This window comes from Mercurialis annua, linkage group LG5 (assembly GCF_937616625.2).
Source record: "Mercurialis annua linkage group LG5, ddMerAnnu1.2, whole genome shotgun sequence".
NCBI classification, from domain to species: domain Eukaryota; kingdom Viridiplantae; phylum Streptophyta; class Magnoliopsida; order Malpighiales; family Euphorbiaceae; genus Mercurialis; species Mercurialis annua.
The window spans coordinates 46,106,000-46,123,179 of NC_065574.1; the positions used below are offsets into that span (position 1 = coordinate 46,106,000).

Genomic DNA, 17,180 nt, shown 5'->3' on the forward strand with positions numbered 1-17,180 from the left:
CTGATTCACCAAACTAAAATAGTAAAGTTTAATTTTAATTTATATAGGGGGTGATTTGGTTCGGTTTTGGTTATTTGAACCCAACTGAACCGCGTGCATCCTATATGGAATCCACTTTTTTGTTATTATTCTCTATTTTTGATAATATATAAATAATTTTAATATTGTAATCGAGACGCAAAAATGACCTTCAATTTGATGATGAAATGTAACCCCTTTTGATAAAAAGGTTTAAATTTTAATTTTTAAAATATTACGGTCATTTTTTACAATTTGGTGGTAACATAAGAGTTTTAATTGAAATCCAAGAAAATATAAAAGAGTTTTTTTTATGAATAATATATATATTAAAAGCTACAAGAAGTGGCAAAAGACCATTTTTCGAAGTTTTCGCACAAGAAGTGGTACATTCAAGGTGACACACGAGAGTCTTCTCAAAAAAGAAAAAAGTGACACATTAGAGGCTACAACTAAGAAAAAAGGCCGGAAGAAACAAAGTCAAGAGAACAAGATATCAGTGTTAAATGAGATTTTGAATAAATATCAGTGTTAGTGTTGTACCTTATCCCATTTTAAAATAAAATCGCAAGGATTACTAAAGTTTCAGTGTGAACCCTGACACCCGTTCATATTGAAGTGAATATGGAAGTAACATGGATGGAACATAAAATAATAGGGATTTTGCTTATAAAATGTGTTTCTCAATTGATTTCTGTACTTATTACAATTGATATATAATGATAATGCATTTATAACTTATGAATATTGAACAATTCCTTGTAAATTGGAAGTTATAACGTCAAAAATCTTTACTGGATTTACTCCAAGAAATTTAAGTAGTCCAAGCAAACAATTCTTTTTAAAATCCCTTTTCCTCTACTATATATAGCACTAACTTTTCACTCTCCTTATACTCTTCACTCCACATATCAAAAAAACAAACAAATTTAGCCAAACTCATGGCTCATCATATGCTGCTCATGACCACCTTTTTTGTTCTTTCTTTGGTCATTTTTCCCTATCAATCAAATGCCTCAATCCGTGGCCTATCCAAGATAATGTTGGATCCTTCACAAGTTGGTATTTGTGCTTCTTCTGTCACAATTCATGGCTACAAATGCCAAGAAATCCAAGTATGTACCAACTAAATATCTTCTAAAACTTTGAATCATATAATATAATAAGATATAACTAATAATATATAGTATTTGGGAGATATATACATCATTATGATATAAGGATTATGTATATATATATATATATATGTCTGGATTTCAGGTTACAACAAAAGATGGATATATACTTAGCTTGCAAAGAATACCAGAAGGTCGCGTTGGTGGTGGTGGTGGAGGTGCTAAGAGACCGCCGGTTTTACTTCAGCATGGTGTTCTTGTGGTATGTGTATATCTAATTATAATTATGTTGTTAATTAATACAGTTAAGTGCGTTAATTATGTGTGCCATTTCGGTTTCTTTGCTGAGAGGGAAATGATGAATGATGGTTATGATAAAGATGACGGTGGTTTTGATTATTTAAGAAAAATAGTGAAAATATTTTAGTGAAATTTGAATTTAAATTTAGCTTTTTAAGAGAAGTGACAAACATAATGATCACACTAGCTGCCAAAACAAATAAGAAGCTAGCATGATAATGCAAGGAGTTTATATAGAGTGTATGGCCAATAATTATTTATTTAATGAAAATTAAGTTATCAAATTATATTGTTTTTTGGTAAATAAGTTTTCAAATTATATATCATTAATATTAATTTAATAATACAGTTTTGCCCATTTTAAAAATTTAGGTTCACCTGTATAAACAAATTCATTTGGCTAAATGGACAAATAAATAAAAACGAAGAGAATATTTAATTTTATCCATCTTATTAATAAAATTGAGTTCGTCACTTTATATATAAAAGATTATAGATATAGTAACCTATATATTTAGTATGAACTACGGTTCTTCTTATTTCGAGCTAATTTTTCATTAATTTGTTTCAAAAATATTTTACAATTTTTGAATTCATTAGCATCACATAGTATGAAAATAATACTTAGAATAAGAAAATGACAAACAAAATCATTAATATTGCAATGAGTTTGCAACTTTGAAAATCAGGCGGTATGGGATACCATGAAAACACTCCATGGAAAAGAAAGGCCAACATGAAAGGTGCTGGCCATAAAGTGAATAGCTTGATTTGCGCATCTAAATGTTTTATTTTGGTTCAGTTTTCACATTTATTGGAGATTTAAATTTTGAAAAATCATGGTTATTACAAAAGTGATAATCATAATCATAATTAATTCTCATGATGAAAGTAATTAATTTTCTGTAACGTCACTATTATAATTCTCAAACACTATTATTGTATTGAATAATTATCATTTATACTTATTAGTTATAGTAAAATAGATTTCTTAAAAAAATTATCATAAAATTAAATAAAAATAGATGTGATATTCTGTTGTAAATTAATTTATTTTATCTAGAAAAATTGAATTTGTTTCATATTGTTCTAAATTGTCTATCAATTTGAGTAGGAAGAACTAATTTATTGTTAAGGGTCACCAAATTTTTAGTTTTATTTCATAAAAAAAAAAAAAATCAATCTTACATTGCTTATATCGTCATCTAATATTTAACAATATTTTTGTCATGTGAGCAAACTTTGTCAAATGATATATTTTATTTGAAAATTATTATAAACTTTTGAAATTTTTAACTGAAATTCATCAAATGTCATTGATTTATAAAAGTTTATTTAAATCGTGATAAAAAAAATTATTTAAATCTGGTATGATCAATAATTTTGCTTTTTCATTTTTGGGAATGGATAGTTTCTGATTTTCGATTGCGGAAAATCATACAACACAACTGTTGCGACATGTTATTCATGTAACAAATCAATAATGTGTTGGCCATGTGGAATATTTAATAATAAAAAAATAAGTAGAAATTAAAAAGTTTTTATTGTAAATGTTCACCGGCTTGTTGTGAAAATGACATGGCGCAACGGTTTGAACTAGAAGGTCCATGCCGTTTTTTAAAACACTGCCGTTTGTATAATGTTTGTCGAATCAAAGTTGTTAATATCAAGAACGGATTTATCAAAAAAATGAAGCCCTCTCGCTGAGAACTAGTAAGAGATAGGCTGTTTGTTCAGAAATTTATGCACCGTTTAGTGCCCAAAATTCCAAATGAACACAGCACATTTCTGTACTGTTATGACAAATGCAATTCATGCGAAGACCATTTGTTTGTCAGGATTATATCGTGGCCTAATCTGTTCTTATTTCTTTTTTCTTTTGGAATTACATGTATATTTTAATTTAAACGGTTCCTGTCCTGTTTTGACAAAAATGTAAGAAATTGGTGCAGGATGGAGTGACATGGCTATTGAACCCTCCAGAACAAGACTTACCATTGATCTTAGCAGACAAAGGGTTCGACGTTTGGATTGCCAACACTCGTGGCACCCGCTTTTGCAGGCGACATACGTCTCTCCAACCTAATGATCGGGTTCGAATTTGTTGGTTCGATTTGATTATTCAATTTGGTTGGATTTTTGCACAAACTCTAGTACAATGACTTGATACAATTGTAGTACTTTCACAAATTGTACTACATTATTAGTTACTAGTGTTAGGTGGTTCCTTTTCAGCATAAATTCTGATGGGATCTTAGCTACTCCACAGGAATTTTGGGATTGGTCATGGGATGAACTGGTAGCCTATGATCTCCCAGCAGTTTTTGATTATGTGTATGCCCACACAGGTCAACAGATTCACTACGTGGGTCATTCCTTGGTAAGACTCATTTTTGCATAGTACAGAAACTATAAGTTGCTCATAAAATCCTCAGCTTGAAGATGAATCGGTAACAGGGAACTCTGATAGCATTGGCGTCGTTTTCCGAAGGGTTACTGGTGGACAAGGTGAAATCAGCTGCCTTGTTGAGTCCTATTGCTTACTTGAGCCACATGAACACTGCACTTGGTGTTCTTGCTGCTCAATCCTTTGTTGGTGAGGTACTGGACCGTTAATTTTAGCTGTTACAAACACTTACGTACATATTTGTATGCCTGAAAAAGAAATGTTTACTTTCTGCAGATCACTAGTACAGTGTTTGGTCTTGCTGAGTTCAATCCCAAAGGGTAATAAAAATCTGAATTTCGTATACGTTAACGTCGTTACAAAGCAGCAAATTCTAATTCTTAATTGATTAAGTGTCATTTTGCATGCAGGGAGGCAGCAGGGCAGTTTCTTAAAGCTTTATGTGCTTATCCAGGGGTAGATTGCTATGATTTGCTAACTGCAGTTACTGGTATATATATATTTTTCGATATATGTGGTTTTTTAATGAGTTTTAGTATAATTTTTGTAAGTTGAAATGATTTGACACTCTTATGTTTAATTTGTGGCGATGAACTGAAGGCATCAACTGTTGTCTGAATGCTTCGACTGTTGATCTGTTCCTGAAGAATGAACCTCAATCCACTTCTACCAAGAACATGGTTCACTTGGCTCAGAGTAAGTTTTTGGAATTTAAATCGAGTTTTGAAACTTAAATTTTCGAGTGGAGTTTGAGTTGTGCTTCCACACTCGACTCGATTATACGCTTAGAATCACCCATATAAAGGCATACCTTATACCTAACAAACTTAATTAGTATTAGAAACTTGTTATTAACCTATACTTGGTACTTGAAATGAACTCGCAGCTGTTCGAGATGGTGTCCTAGAAAAGTACAACTATGGAAATCCTGCCTTTAACATGGTGCATTATGGAGAAATGAGTCCTCCAATTTATAACCTATCGAACATTCCACAGACGCTTCCGATATTCATAAGCTACGGAGGACAAGATGCTCTTTCAGATGTTCCAGATGTTCAGCAATTACTCGACAGTTTCAGGTCCCATGATGTCGACAGACTCACGATTCAGTATGTTAAGGAGTATGGTCATGCTGATTTCATTATGGGGGTTAATGCTAAGGATCTTGTGTATAATCAAGTTTACTCTTTTTTCATGCATCATAACTGACATTTTGTCTAATAAAAAGCCTTTATATGTGTATCTTGGAGATCAAAATCAATGTTTATTAAATAATCACTCACCACTACTTCTTCATCAGTTTGTAGGAAAATGTTCACAATGTTTTCAGAATCAGAGTAATTTGCGTCAACAATTTTGATCTCGGCTTTCTTTTTTCTCTTCAATCAGTCCTTTTTTTCCTGTCAAACGATGATGAACTGAACGCTTATATGAATAATAATGATATTCTACATTAAGTTATTTGACATATTAATATTGTATGGTGCCACATTACGCGTGTATGCTCTTAATATGTGACATTTCGTTATGATTGAAGGATTTTATTGCTATAAATAAACAAAAGACAAACAATTGAGAGATCGTCGGTATGAATTATTTTTATTAATTTAGAAATAGATAGAATTGACTGATTATCTAATATGATAACTGAATAACGATTGCTATATTGTATAAAATCAAAATAAAGTAACCAAATTTGGTAGCTGAGCTAAGGAGACATCAAATATATCCAAAGCATTCTAGATGAGCTCTCTACCGACCATGATCACCCATGATAGCTAGCTTGGTTTGAACGTTAAGCTTTTGTCTATGACCTTTAACCAACTTTATCTTGCTTTAAGGCCAATTCAAGTACTACTAATATACAATTGACCTCCATAATTCAACATTCCCCTCTATTTGCTTGACAATTTACAAAAATGACCCATAGAGGCAGTGTTTTAAGAACCAAATTGGCCCAATCTCGGGTCAACCAGAAATTGGAGGCAAGTCCGGCTCAATTTTTTCTTAATAAAAAATATCGTTCAACATCTTTGAATTGGGAAAAAAATGCTAAAAAATCAAAATTATTGAACCGGTTATTTATATACTTATCGTTCAATGACCAATTCGTCCGGTTCAAACGGATTTCCGGTATTTTGTATTTTTTGAACCAAACCACTGGCTGGATCCCGGTCCTACTGGTCCAACCGGCCGTTCCGGTCTGGTTTTTAGAACACAGTATGCAGTATGCACCAACCTGCTTCTTGCTTCCAAGGGACAATGTGGTACATTTAAGAACATTTGATGTTACATGTTATGAATCATCAATATTATAGTAATAAGTCATTTTTAATGAATAGAAAGGTGTAACATAAAATAATATATATTGGTTAGTCTTTGCCTATAAATATATATAATAATGTGATAACATGAATGACTTGCAAACAGAGAGCAGTGAAAATGGAGTACTACAAGGTTTTATTGGTGTTGGTTTTTGTAGCTTTGTCTGCTAAACAATGCTTGGCAGCTCAACACATTGTTGGGGGTAGCCAAGGTTGGGAAGAATCTACAGATTTTAATTCATGGGCTTCCGGTCAAAAGTTTAAGGTTGGAGATCAACTAGGTGAGTTCATATATTTGATTATTTTCATTAGTATCAAGATGATTTATTAGGCATATTTGTTTTTTCCAATTAGCATGTTCCCGTCCTGCGTTTATAGCAGTGCGACGTTCTTCGTATATTTTACTGATACAATTTCTACATTGTGCCAACAGTTTTCAAGTATAGTCCACTCCACAGTGTTGTCGAACTCCCCAGTGAGAGTGCCTACAAAAACTGTGACATTGGAACGGCCGTAAACACCTTGAGCACTGGTAATGATGTAGTCAAATTGACCAAACCCGGCACACATTACTTTGCCTGTGGTACTATGGGCCATTGTGAACAAGGCATGAAGGTAAAGATTACTACAGATTCAGGAACTTCGGCGTCTTCTTCTTCCGACTCGTCGTCATCTTCCTCATCTCCAACGACTTCTATGGCTTCTCGTTCCTTCCGGCCTTTTGCTTTAGTTGTTTTTGTTTCGTTAGCTACCGTGTTGATTTACATCATGTTTTGAAGTGTGTGATGTTTGTTAATTTGTAGAATTTTAGAAGGTTATAATGTGTATTCACTATTCATTTGTTGTATTGTTGTTAAGAGATGAGTATATGATATATGATAATAAAGATTGAATTAAAGAGGATTTTATAAATTATTTTTATGGACTAATTAACTTTTCTTATTTGGATTAGTGTGTCAAAATAGTAAAACTTGATTTTTATGAATAATCTGCATTTTATCTGTCCATGACTTGACTTCTCATTTCTTGATCAATCCCTTTGTAAGAGTTAAAAAAAATTGATTGATCAACTTGCCAACACTGTTAATTAACAAAAATGATTCAAAATGTCATAAATGAGGATCAATATTATGATCTATATATTCAGATTTAACCATTAAACTAACATAATAATATAAGCCATAGTTGCAGTAGGAGTCAGAAAAGAAAAAACAGGAGAGGAAAAAAGACATAACAAAAAACAAAATTTGTAGAAAAAATTATCTTTTCTATTTTATTTGTTTATTTACCCCAATTTTAAATTTTTATTGTTTATTATTTTTTTAGTTGTATGCTCTTTTTTTTTAGAATCAAAACAGGAACTATTTTATTCCAACATATCTCAAACAATTAAATTTGAAATGAATACAAAACAGTTCAAGGACCACTCCTGATAACCTGATCAACTTGGTTAGCAAATCGCCTAATAAAATAAAAATTTAAATTAATGAATTGCTTCGCCAACTCAGATCAGTCAAGAACAACGATATTAGACTGATCTGTGTCTTGATTTCTAATATCCAAAACAACCTCCACAGCGTCTGACTCCACAACCAAATTACGCTAGTCCTTTAATTGTGATATAGAGCTTCCCAAATACCAATAGCCTCCACCATTCTTAGAGAATAAGAACCCCTAATCACCAAATTTCTAGCCTGGAGAACAGCTCCTGAGTTCTAACAACACAGCCAAATGCTCGGCTGCAAAAACATCAGAAAAGGACTCATATTTCTTTGCCCAAACGATACTATTTTTGTTACACCACAACTGCCAGCAGATAATTAACAGCCACAACACAAGCTTCATCATACCGCAGCTTCGAAAGCCAACTCCAACACCAATCCATAATAGATGTGGCATGCATATTATCCACCTGATGTTTAAAAATACTCCAGCAATCGAAGAGAAAGGGCAATGGCAATATAATTGCAGGTCAGTTTCGTTAAAAGCAGAACAAACGGGACAAGCGGAATTGATAAACACCCGTTTACGAGCAAGAGCCTCAGCTGTCGGAAGATAACCGGAACACAGTAGCCAAAGAAAGTGTCTAATATGTAAAGGAATGTGGAGATTCCATAGCTTACTCGAAATACCATTGGAGCTATACAAAATGTCACCACAAATATGTAATACCCCGAAATTTACGGGGGTAAATTTTAAAGATCAGACGGTGAGATTATTCTCGTTGACTTATGAGCTGAGATTAGGAAAGTCAATTTGTCAATCTAAGGTGATAATCGAGTCAAATTGCTTGAATTATGTGATTTCATGTTAGAAATAGATTTCGTGCTATTTGAAAATTTATTTGTTATGTCCAGTGGCATTTTCATGAATAAATGTAAAATATTTTAAAACGGATTTTAAAATATTTAAAAATTAGATAATATGAAATTAGGCTTTTAAAGCTGAAATAAATATTTAAGAATGCATCGAAAAGAGATATTTTATTAATTTCAAAAGCCATAAAAATAGTATTTATTATTTTTAGCTCTACATGGTGGATTCCGGCATCTTGACGACGTTTAATCCTGCAAAACAGTGTAGATGGCTAATCGGACGGTTTGTCTGATTAGCTCTCCGATACTTAAGTAAGTTTAGGCTTAAAGGAGAATATTTTTATTTATTGTAAGTTCGGTCCGGGTTCAGGGATCTCCAAGACCCGTGTACACCCCTACAAGCAAGCCTTCAACGTTTGGAAAGATTCTAATATACCCACAACGTCTTAACAAGTGAACAACCAGACTCCCATTTTGACTTATAAATGAGTCGTTGGGGGGTCTGATTATCGAAATCGGGGGGTGGGGGGAGGGGGGGGGTTTCTGGTTGTTCATTTTTCAAGACGTTAGGCTTATATTTGAACTTTTTCGGGCGTTGAGGGCTTATTTGATCCTAAAGATAAATTTTAAGGGCATAAATAATTTTTTTTTCAAATTTATATTATTTTGATTTTTAGTTATTTCAGTTTTGATTTCGGTTCCATAATCGAACCAATCAATGTACATCCTAGCTGTATACTAATTTTTTTATATATATAATAAAATATAAAAGCAGAAAATACAAAATTATTATTACTATTGTTTATTATCTCGCCTGGAAGGCACAGACCATAAGGCATAATGCGCTCACATAAACTTCAGCAGCATATTGACTCATTTTCATAGTTTTCAACTTTCAATTCAATCTCAACACAAACCCAAACAAATCAATCAAATTCAAACAAAAAAATGGTGTCAGCACAAACTAATTCCATTGATTACGTAATGGAAAAGGCATCAGGTCCGCACTTCTCCGGCCTCCGTCTCGACGGTCTCCTCTCTTCTCCGCCGTCTTCCTCCACTTCTTCCCCCGTTCACCGCCTCAGCTCTTCTTCCTCTTCCCCTCTCGCTCCCAAACAGCCCTTCGTCATCGGTAACATTTACTCTTTAACTTAATTTTAGGGTTTGACTATTATTTCCTTCATTTCTTTGTTTATTTTTAGTTTAATAATGTTATGATTATTTTAGGTGTGTCTGGTGGTACGGCTTCTGGTAAAACTACTGTCTGTGACATGATCATTCAACAGCTTCACGATCATCGTGTTGTTCTTGTTAATCAGGTCTTAATTATTATTTGTTTATTTTAAAATATATATTTTAACAGAATTGTGATTATCATAGTTACTCTCTGTTTCTTTACCACTGTTAATATGCAGGATTCGTTTTACCGTGGTTTAACGCCTCCGGAATTAGAACGCGTTCACGAGTATAATTTTGATCACCCTGGTAACTAATTGAAAATCAATTACTACTTTGTTACGAATCATTTTAGTTAAATTTTAGAAGCTTTATGATAATATTGATATTAATTGATTTGAATGTCCTTTCTTTGTTGTTTGCAGATGCTTTTGATACCGAACAGCTTTTAGATTGTATTCAAAAGCTAAGAAGTGGACAGCCTTATCAAGTTCCAATTTATGATTTTAAAAGTCACCGTCGCTGTTCTGATAGTTTTAGGCAGGTACAAGATACACCAACGTATTTCTGTTTAAAAGTGATTGGTTGTTTTATGCTCTTATGTTTGTGTACGGAGTACATACTAATTGAAGAATAGTAATATTGCATTTTTGTGTTATAATGTTTGGTTCCACATATAAATTATATGCAGGAACAAAAAAAACTTGCTATATTAAATTTAAGTTTTTTGCTATTGCGTTGATATTTCTTAACAGGTAAATGTTTCTGATGTAATCATTGTGGAGGGAATTCTGGTTTTTCATGACCAGCATGTTCGCAGCCTGATGAACATGAAGATTTTTGTTGACACAGGTTTGAACTTATATTTTTATGCGTGTTCATCATCACTGCTTCAGTGATATCCATATTGCTTAGCTCTTGAATGTAATATGTACGTGTCAAGAATTATCATTACATTGGAATATTGAATCATTAATCGACAAGTTAATTGATAGTTCCAAATTCTTAAAGAAGCCTTAAAAGCCTTAGCACAGTGCATTGGACTCTTTCCTGTTGAGCCTACTTGTATATGTGTCCTATAGTTCACCACAAGTCGTAAGTTATAGATGTTAAAAATTGTAACTAGCGCACCGGAAACTGTAATATGCGCATTGCAAGCCAAACTAACATACAAATTATTCCTACCCATGTGCTAATGAAACAAGTAGTTTATTGCATTCCTAATTCCTGTATTGAACCCAGCGTTTATTGCGTTCTAGATACTTATAGTGCAGTGCATTGTTTTATAGGAGCTTGGTTATTTTATTGGTTTCTTATATGTGAGAAAATCGTACAGTATTGATATTGCCAGTTGGAAATGAAGAAATGCATTTCATTGTATTAACTCTTACTGACATTCTGTGTATTAGCTTTGCTATACTAGTGATAAATTATTTCTCTTTTCTAGATGCGGATGTGAGGCTTGCTCGCAGAATAAGGCGGGACACAGTTGAGAGGGGTAGGGACATAAACTCTGTTCTTGAGCAGGTTAAGTGCCTTTTTCTTAATAAGTATTAAATGCTCTTTTGGTTGCATATAAATTAGCCCAAGCATAAACAAGATTTTCCGTAATGCATGTCTTATTGTCATCACAAAGCTCCTGTAATGCAACATTCAGTGGTTTCTTTCTTTCTTTTTATTCTTTAATAAAGCATGACTTTTCTTTTTTGGAGTATAATGGCATGCGTATTTATAGTAACTTAATGTCTCGTTTTTAGTTTCTCAAATATTAAAATCAAAGTCTCACTCAGCAATATGATGATGAGCCACTATAGCAGGAGGAAGGCTTGCCTGTAGACTTATTTATGATTATGTTGAACTTGCATCAGTTCTCTATCGAAGGGAACACAAAATTTATGATTTAGTGTGTTGGGTACAGCCGTACAGGAGGGACATAGATTAAGTTCTGCTAGAATTTGCTTTTGATAAGCCCTGGTTAGCATGAACTGATGAGAGGATTTAGTCCTAGTGAAACTCTATATTAAAAGATTGCCAGTTAGAACTTAGAAGTTGTTTGTAATATTGAGCATGTTTACAACTAGGAAAGAGGAAAGACAGTAAAGTTTAAATGAATGAGTTTAATGATGTTTCACAATTTGTATATTGCAACATTCAATTTCAATGTTAAGTGGATTCGAGTCTCTTTCATCAATTTGTATTTTCCGTTGTCCCTGTGAGTTATAGATTTTTAGCAAGTTCAGAATAATTATTCATTGATTTGTCCAAATTAAAGTCAGAATATCTCATTCTCTTATTTTCAAAAAGGAAAAAGAATTGTTATTCAGGTGTGGTTTTTCATATTCAATTGTGTTTATATTGTGAACTTGGACCATATTTGATGATTGGAACTCATGAGAACTGACCCCTTTAGACTTGTTAACAATTTTGTGGTGTGCTTTTGATTTTGCAGTATGCTAAATTTGTCAAGCCTGCTTTTGACGATTTTGTTCTGCCATCAAAGAAGTATGCCGATGTGATAATACCCAGAGGAGGTGATAATCATGTCGCCATTGATTTAATAGTGCAACATATCCGCACAAAACTTGGTCAACATGATCTTTGCAAAATATATCCGAATGTTTATGTCATTCAGTCAACATTTCAGGTATATATGATTAAGAGGGGGTAATTTTTTTGGCAATCTTTTTCCTTCTTGTTATGGTAAAAAAAGGATGTCTTTTTTACTGCATGTGGCCGAATCGATGATGGTGATCAAATAGAATTGTCTTTTATTTGAACAGAGTGCTGATAATCGCACCATTTGAGGTAGTATTGGTGTTTGAAACTTAAAACTCATACGGTCAAAGAAAATTTCTCTTCTTTTATGTGGAATCGCTTTTGGAAGTGGACATCTTCACCACTAATGAATAAAATTTTGACACTCTTTTGACCTGTTGAGTTAATTATGTAATTAAAGCTTTAACTTAGTCCTTTTTTCTGAGTCTATTTTTGGCTTTTCTTATGCATAAAACATCTTTGTAGATAAGAGGTATGCATACACTGATTCGGGACAAGGAAATTTCAAAGCATGACTTCGTATTTTATTCTGACCGCCTAATCCGACTGGTAAACTATCTATATAACATAGCGTAAATCTGTTGAAACATCTGTTTTAAATAGAGATTTGTAGTCATTAACACGTTTCACTGTTTGAATTATCTTGGTAAGGTTGTGGAGCATGGTCTAGGTCATTTGCCATTCACAGAGAAGCAAGTAATTACACCAACAGGTGTGTTATGATGATTGAATAGTAAGGCTTATGTCAAATGCTATTCTCTCTCTCTCTCTCTAGCTATCTATTGGGAAAATCTTATCTAGACCTGGTTCATGGTAGACTACTCTCACATGAGTGATCTTCACTTTTCAAGAGTAGTGGAGCTCTTATGAGAGGGGTCTATGAAGAACCTGGTGTAGCTGTTTAGATAAGAAATTCTCATATCTATCTAACCATCTCCATTTTCAACTGTATTGAGAGTATGGATTTGCCAGCCTATCTGGCATATGATTTGTTTAAAGATTGCCTCCACTAACGGCATAATCAGGCATTTAATTCTGGAAGTGTTTTTTAATTGTCGAGGCCTAGAGAACCGTGCGTTCTGTGTTTGTAGTAGCTGGAGTTTTAGCCGTTATGTAAATATATCAATTTAACTGCTCTTAATGAGAGTTTTTTTTGGGCTCTGCTGCAGCATCTGTATACACTGGTGTTGACTTCTGCAAGAAATTGTGTGGGGTTTCCATTATTCGAAGGTGAGCTTTTAAACCAGGTATATGTTGTCACTTGGTAATGGCACCTTATTCAGAATGCACTTCTCTCCTGATGTTAAACTGTGGTTAAACAATAAGATTCAGAAGCCCTTTTCATAACTTGGAGTGTTGATGGTTGATACTGGATTCTCTTGTTTGTTATTTACAGTGGAGAAAGTATGGAAAATGCACTGCGTGCATGCTGCAAAGGCATAAAAATTGGAAAGATTCTTATCCACCGTGATGGAGACAATGGGAAACAGGTGAATAATAATTTGATATACAAGTTGCATATTAAATGCTTTCACAAGTATTTTCTAATTTGGGTGCATGCAATTTATAATATTAACAATTAACTGGTTTGTCAACTTTTGTAGCTAATATATGAGAAGCTGCCTAAGGATATTTCAGAGAGGCATGTCCTACTTCTAGATCCTGTTCTTGCTACAGGTAATCTCTTTCTATATAATTGAAGTAATTTTTTAACAGCTCATTTTCCTAGTGTCCCTCATGTTTTGACATGCATTGGTGATATGGGGAAGGAAGTTGCTATTATTCCAGAAATTTTATTCTCTGAATTTTGCTCTCTATTATGAGACAATTAATTGTAATTTTATCAAGAGGTATGATTTCTATTACAATTCTGTATGTTCGGAAAGATTCACCTCAATCTCTTAGAGAGCGTTAGCTTAAATATTTGCATTTGGATTGTTTTCAGGTATAGATGGGATTTTGGGCATTAACCAACTGAAAAAATTTGGATCAAGTTGCTAGATAATTGAGTGATAAACCAGTATCTCTCATAGATTTGGTTTTTAGCATTGCATTTATTGCTTATATTTCTGTAGCAGTCGTATGCAGAGATAATCACGGCTGCTTGTCTTTGTAGGTAACTCTGCTAACCAAGCAATAGAACTACTCATACAGAAAGGAGTTCCAGAATCCCACATTATTTTCCTAAATCTAATCTCTGTAAGTCGTCTTTCGGACTATCAGCCATGTCTTCGCGTTGTTTGGATAATCTACATCCACTAATAATACACACCCTTTTTGGAATTTCAGGCTCCCGAGGGTATCCATTGCGTTTCCAAAAAGTTCCCATCCTTAAAGATTGTCACCTCGGAGATTGATGTTGCATTAAATGAAGAATTCCGTGTTATACCGGGTATGGGTGAGTTTGGGGATCGATATTTTGGCACTGATGACTAATTGTGATGATGTTACAACTATTATTGGTATATGGAAGAATTGTGATAATTGTTTGTGAATTGCTTTCATTAGAAGCTAGTTAATTAGTTTTGGAGGGAGACACGTATCTTCACGTCATTGGTTTTTGCAGAGTCAGAGATTCTGTTCTGAGCTGTATTAGGTGGCATTGGATTCTTGAGCTTCTGGCCTTTGTAATATAATCTAAAAAGTTTGATTAATAAAGAGTTGCCCTCTCTCTCTCTCATATTTTCTCTAATTGTTTTCTTTCTGTCAAGTTTTATTTGAAGGGGAAAACTGAAGAATGAGCCTCTTGTATTGATCATCGATCCCGACTGATAACAGAATATATCGGATATAACGAACATAGAACTAGCGTAGAATTACTGCAAAATCTCATTGTTGCCATCTTAACTTAACTATGTTTCCTCAAACACAGTTCCAGTCAGCATTCCGGATACAAAATGATCAATCGGAAAACTCATTCTTGATTTATCTCTTTCTTCGTTTCCGTAGTGATTAACATCATTTAGCTATAGAACCCACTTTAAGTCATGCATTTTCTCATCTTTCATGTGAGAGCAATGTGAAGTAGCCGTTGTACAGGACCTTCATTTGCCTTGGAGAGAGATTATATATAACAATGGTACTGGTCAATCAAAGAGCGGAGCAAGGGATGTTTTGTTTTGATAAAAGAAATCCTATTTATATTGGAACTTTGATTCATGTCAATACAGTTACAGTACTATCTATATATCTATATTCTAAAACTGAAGTGTAAAATCCTGTACATTGTACAATTACAATTGTACAGTACATTACAAGCCTTATGCATGGAGAGATTCGAATTTTAATTAATTGCGTGAGAGACCAAATGTGCAATCCTTATGAGACATGACCTACATAACCTACACGAAGATTAAATTTTCCTTTTTTGGGCGCAGCACAAGCGCCAAGGATACACATTATTTTATACATTATTTGCAATTATCCTTATACATATTTCTTTATTGCTCACACAAGAGACCTCATATATGCTATAAATTTTTTTTCTTGGATGCTTTGCTCCTTAGGGAACTCGATTGGCAGAATGCTATTTGTTTTTTTGGATGCTGTACTCCTCGGGAACTCTATTTGCAGAAGCAAAAAAAAAAAAGGCCTCGCTAGCTTCACAGATCGTGAATTATTGAAATGGGTACATGGCGTTTAATTCCTCGCGCTATTGGCTTTTATAGAACCTGCTCCGTTGGAAAAAAAAAATTAATTGCTATAGCTGCCTCCTATATATCTATAAAGCTAGACTGGATTGAAAAAATTTATTTCGAGAACCAAAGTTTACCTTTAACCACCGTAAATTAAGGACGACCTTTCCTTTTGTGGAAACAATACACTCTTTTGCACTTTCCATAACCCTGCCATTCAGCTATAAATTTAGTTATTATTGTACTGCACCTCACACGACTTTGCGCACTGAGGTTGGCGTTTTTTTGGCAATTTCATTATCTTCGCATTTTGTTTCCATATTTAATTTTTCTAAATTTGTCTGGTACCCACACCAACACATAAAAACTTTTAAAAGGTAACAAAATTACTATATGTGTTTAAAATAGACATGTTCATGGGCTTGGGTACCCGACCCGCCCGCCCAGGCCCGTCCTCTTAGGGCCGGGCTTGGACACCAATTTTTGTTCCTAAGCCCGGCCCAAGCCCGAGCCCGAAAAAAGCCCGATTTTTTATGGGCGGGCTCGGGTTTCTAATATTGTAAAAAAACAACGTAAACCCGTCCAAATCCGGCCCGAGCCCGTAAAAATAGTGAATTATGGTCGGGCTTGGGTAGTATATTTAAAGCCCGAACCGGGCTTGGGCGGACTCGGGCTTGCCTTTAGAAAAGTCAAGCCCGCCTAAGCCCGGCCCGAGCCCGACCCATGAACAGGTCTAGTTTAAAAGCATCTGCGTTTTTAAAATAGTTTGCCACTTACTTATTTCGGCTAGATGTCTGCTAATAAAATTTGTGTTATTTCAGTATCATCGTGAGATTACACTTATCTAAAACCTCTGTTTACAGGTAAACGTAATTGTCATCTCTGAATTCTTTAAATTGATACTAACATGTAAGAATTGCATAAATAAATTTGTTTATATGTAAATATTGATATTGAACATATTATTAGATTGTCGAAGCACATAAATAAAAAGAAAAAAACTCACTCTAGTTTTTTTTAAGTTCGTGGTAGCTATAGCTACATTTTATCCACATCAACAAAATCCAATAGTGTTTGTAGTCTTTTTCTAAAAAAGAGTGGCATGTTTGCATAAATTTATTAACATTAAGAGTAATTTTTCCAATAAATACATGAAGGGGTTATTTCATGTTCCTTGTTGCAAACATAAGAGACAAATCAGTATCTTTTCCAATATTTAAGAGTAAGTTACAAAAGTATACAAAAGAGGGGTTGTCTTTTCATGCGGTACAATAAATACAAAAATAAATAACATGCGGTATAAATTTTCAGCAAATTATTACACCTAATACCTA

The 17,180-nt window shown here is 33.8% G+C and overlaps 3 protein-coding genes across 3 annotated transcripts; all 3 read left to right on the forward strand.

Annotated features, from left to right (window-relative positions):
- Positions 1–841: 841 nt before the first annotated feature.
- Positions 842–5,122, forward strand: LOC126680310 (triacylglycerol lipase 2-like). Its single transcript, XM_050375414.2, has 9 exons — positions 842–1,133; positions 1,279–1,395; positions 3,386–3,526; positions 3,703–3,813; positions 3,891–4,034; positions 4,117–4,160; positions 4,251–4,330; positions 4,441–4,536; positions 4,727–5,122. The coding sequence occupies exons 1-9, from the start codon at positions 960–962 to the stop codon at positions 5,047–5,049; spliced, it is 1,230 nt and encodes a 409-aa protein (XP_050231371.1). The 5' UTR covers positions 842–959; the 3' UTR covers positions 5,050–5,122.
- A 1,118-nt stretch (positions 5,123–6,240) lies between these two features.
- On the forward strand, positions 6,241–7,079 carry LOC126681206 (mavicyanin). The gene is made up of 2 exons (XM_050376677.2): positions 6,241–6,445; positions 6,598–7,079. Exons 1-2 carry the CDS (start codon positions 6,256–6,258, stop codon positions 6,939–6,941), a joined length of 534 nt encoding a protein of 177 aa, XP_050232634.1. The 5' UTR covers positions 6,241–6,255; the 3' UTR covers positions 6,942–7,079.
- Positions 7,080–9,303: 2,224 nt separating this feature from the next.
- On the forward strand, positions 9,304–14,883 carry LOC126681205 (uridine/cytidine kinase UKL1, chloroplastic). The gene is made up of 14 exons (XM_050376676.2): positions 9,304–9,611; positions 9,707–9,798; positions 9,895–9,964; positions 10,081–10,199; positions 10,411–10,507; positions 11,103–11,182; positions 12,105–12,299; positions 12,677–12,760; positions 12,863–12,923; positions 13,381–13,441; positions 13,608–13,701; positions 13,816–13,888; positions 14,328–14,410; positions 14,501–14,883. Exons 1-14 carry the CDS (start codon positions 9,428–9,430, stop codon positions 14,645–14,647), a joined length of 1,440 nt encoding a protein of 479 aa, XP_050232633.1. The 5' UTR covers positions 9,304–9,427; the 3' UTR covers positions 14,648–14,883.
- Positions 14,884–17,180: the final 2,297 nt, after the last annotated feature.

Excerpts from the sequence above, each read along its gene's own strand:
- LOC126680310 (XM_050375414.2), top strand. The coding sequence starts at position 960 with ATGGCTCATCATATGCTGCTCATGACCACCTTTTTTGTTCTTTCTTTG. Across the intron at positions 1,396-3,385 it reads TTCAGCATGGTGTTCTTGTG|GATGGAGTGACATGGCTATT; the intron begins GTATGTGTATAT and ends AAATTGGTGCAG. Across the intron at positions 4,161-4,250 it reads GCTGAGTTCAATCCCAAAGG|GGAGGCAGCAGGGCAGTTTC; the intron begins GTAATAAAAATC and ends TTTTGCATGCAG.
- LOC126681206 (XM_050376677.2), top strand. The coding sequence starts at position 6,256 with ATGACTTGCAAACAGAGAGCAGTGAAAATGGAGTACTACAAGGTTTTA. Across the intron at positions 6,446-6,597 it reads TAAGGTTGGAGATCAACTAG|TTTTCAAGTATAGTCCACTC; the intron begins GTGAGTTCATAT and ends TTGTGCCAACAG.
- LOC126681205 (XM_050376676.2), top strand. The coding sequence starts at position 9,428 with ATGGTGTCAGCACAAACTAATTCCATTGATTACGTAATGGAAAAGGCA. Across the intron at positions 9,965-10,080 it reads GTATAATTTTGATCACCCTG|ATGCTTTTGATACCGAACAG; the intron begins GTAACTAATTGA and ends TGTTGTTTGCAG. Across the intron at positions 13,702-13,815 it reads ATGGAGACAATGGGAAACAG|CTAATATATGAGAAGCTGCC; the intron begins GTGAATAATAAT and ends CAACTTTTGTAG.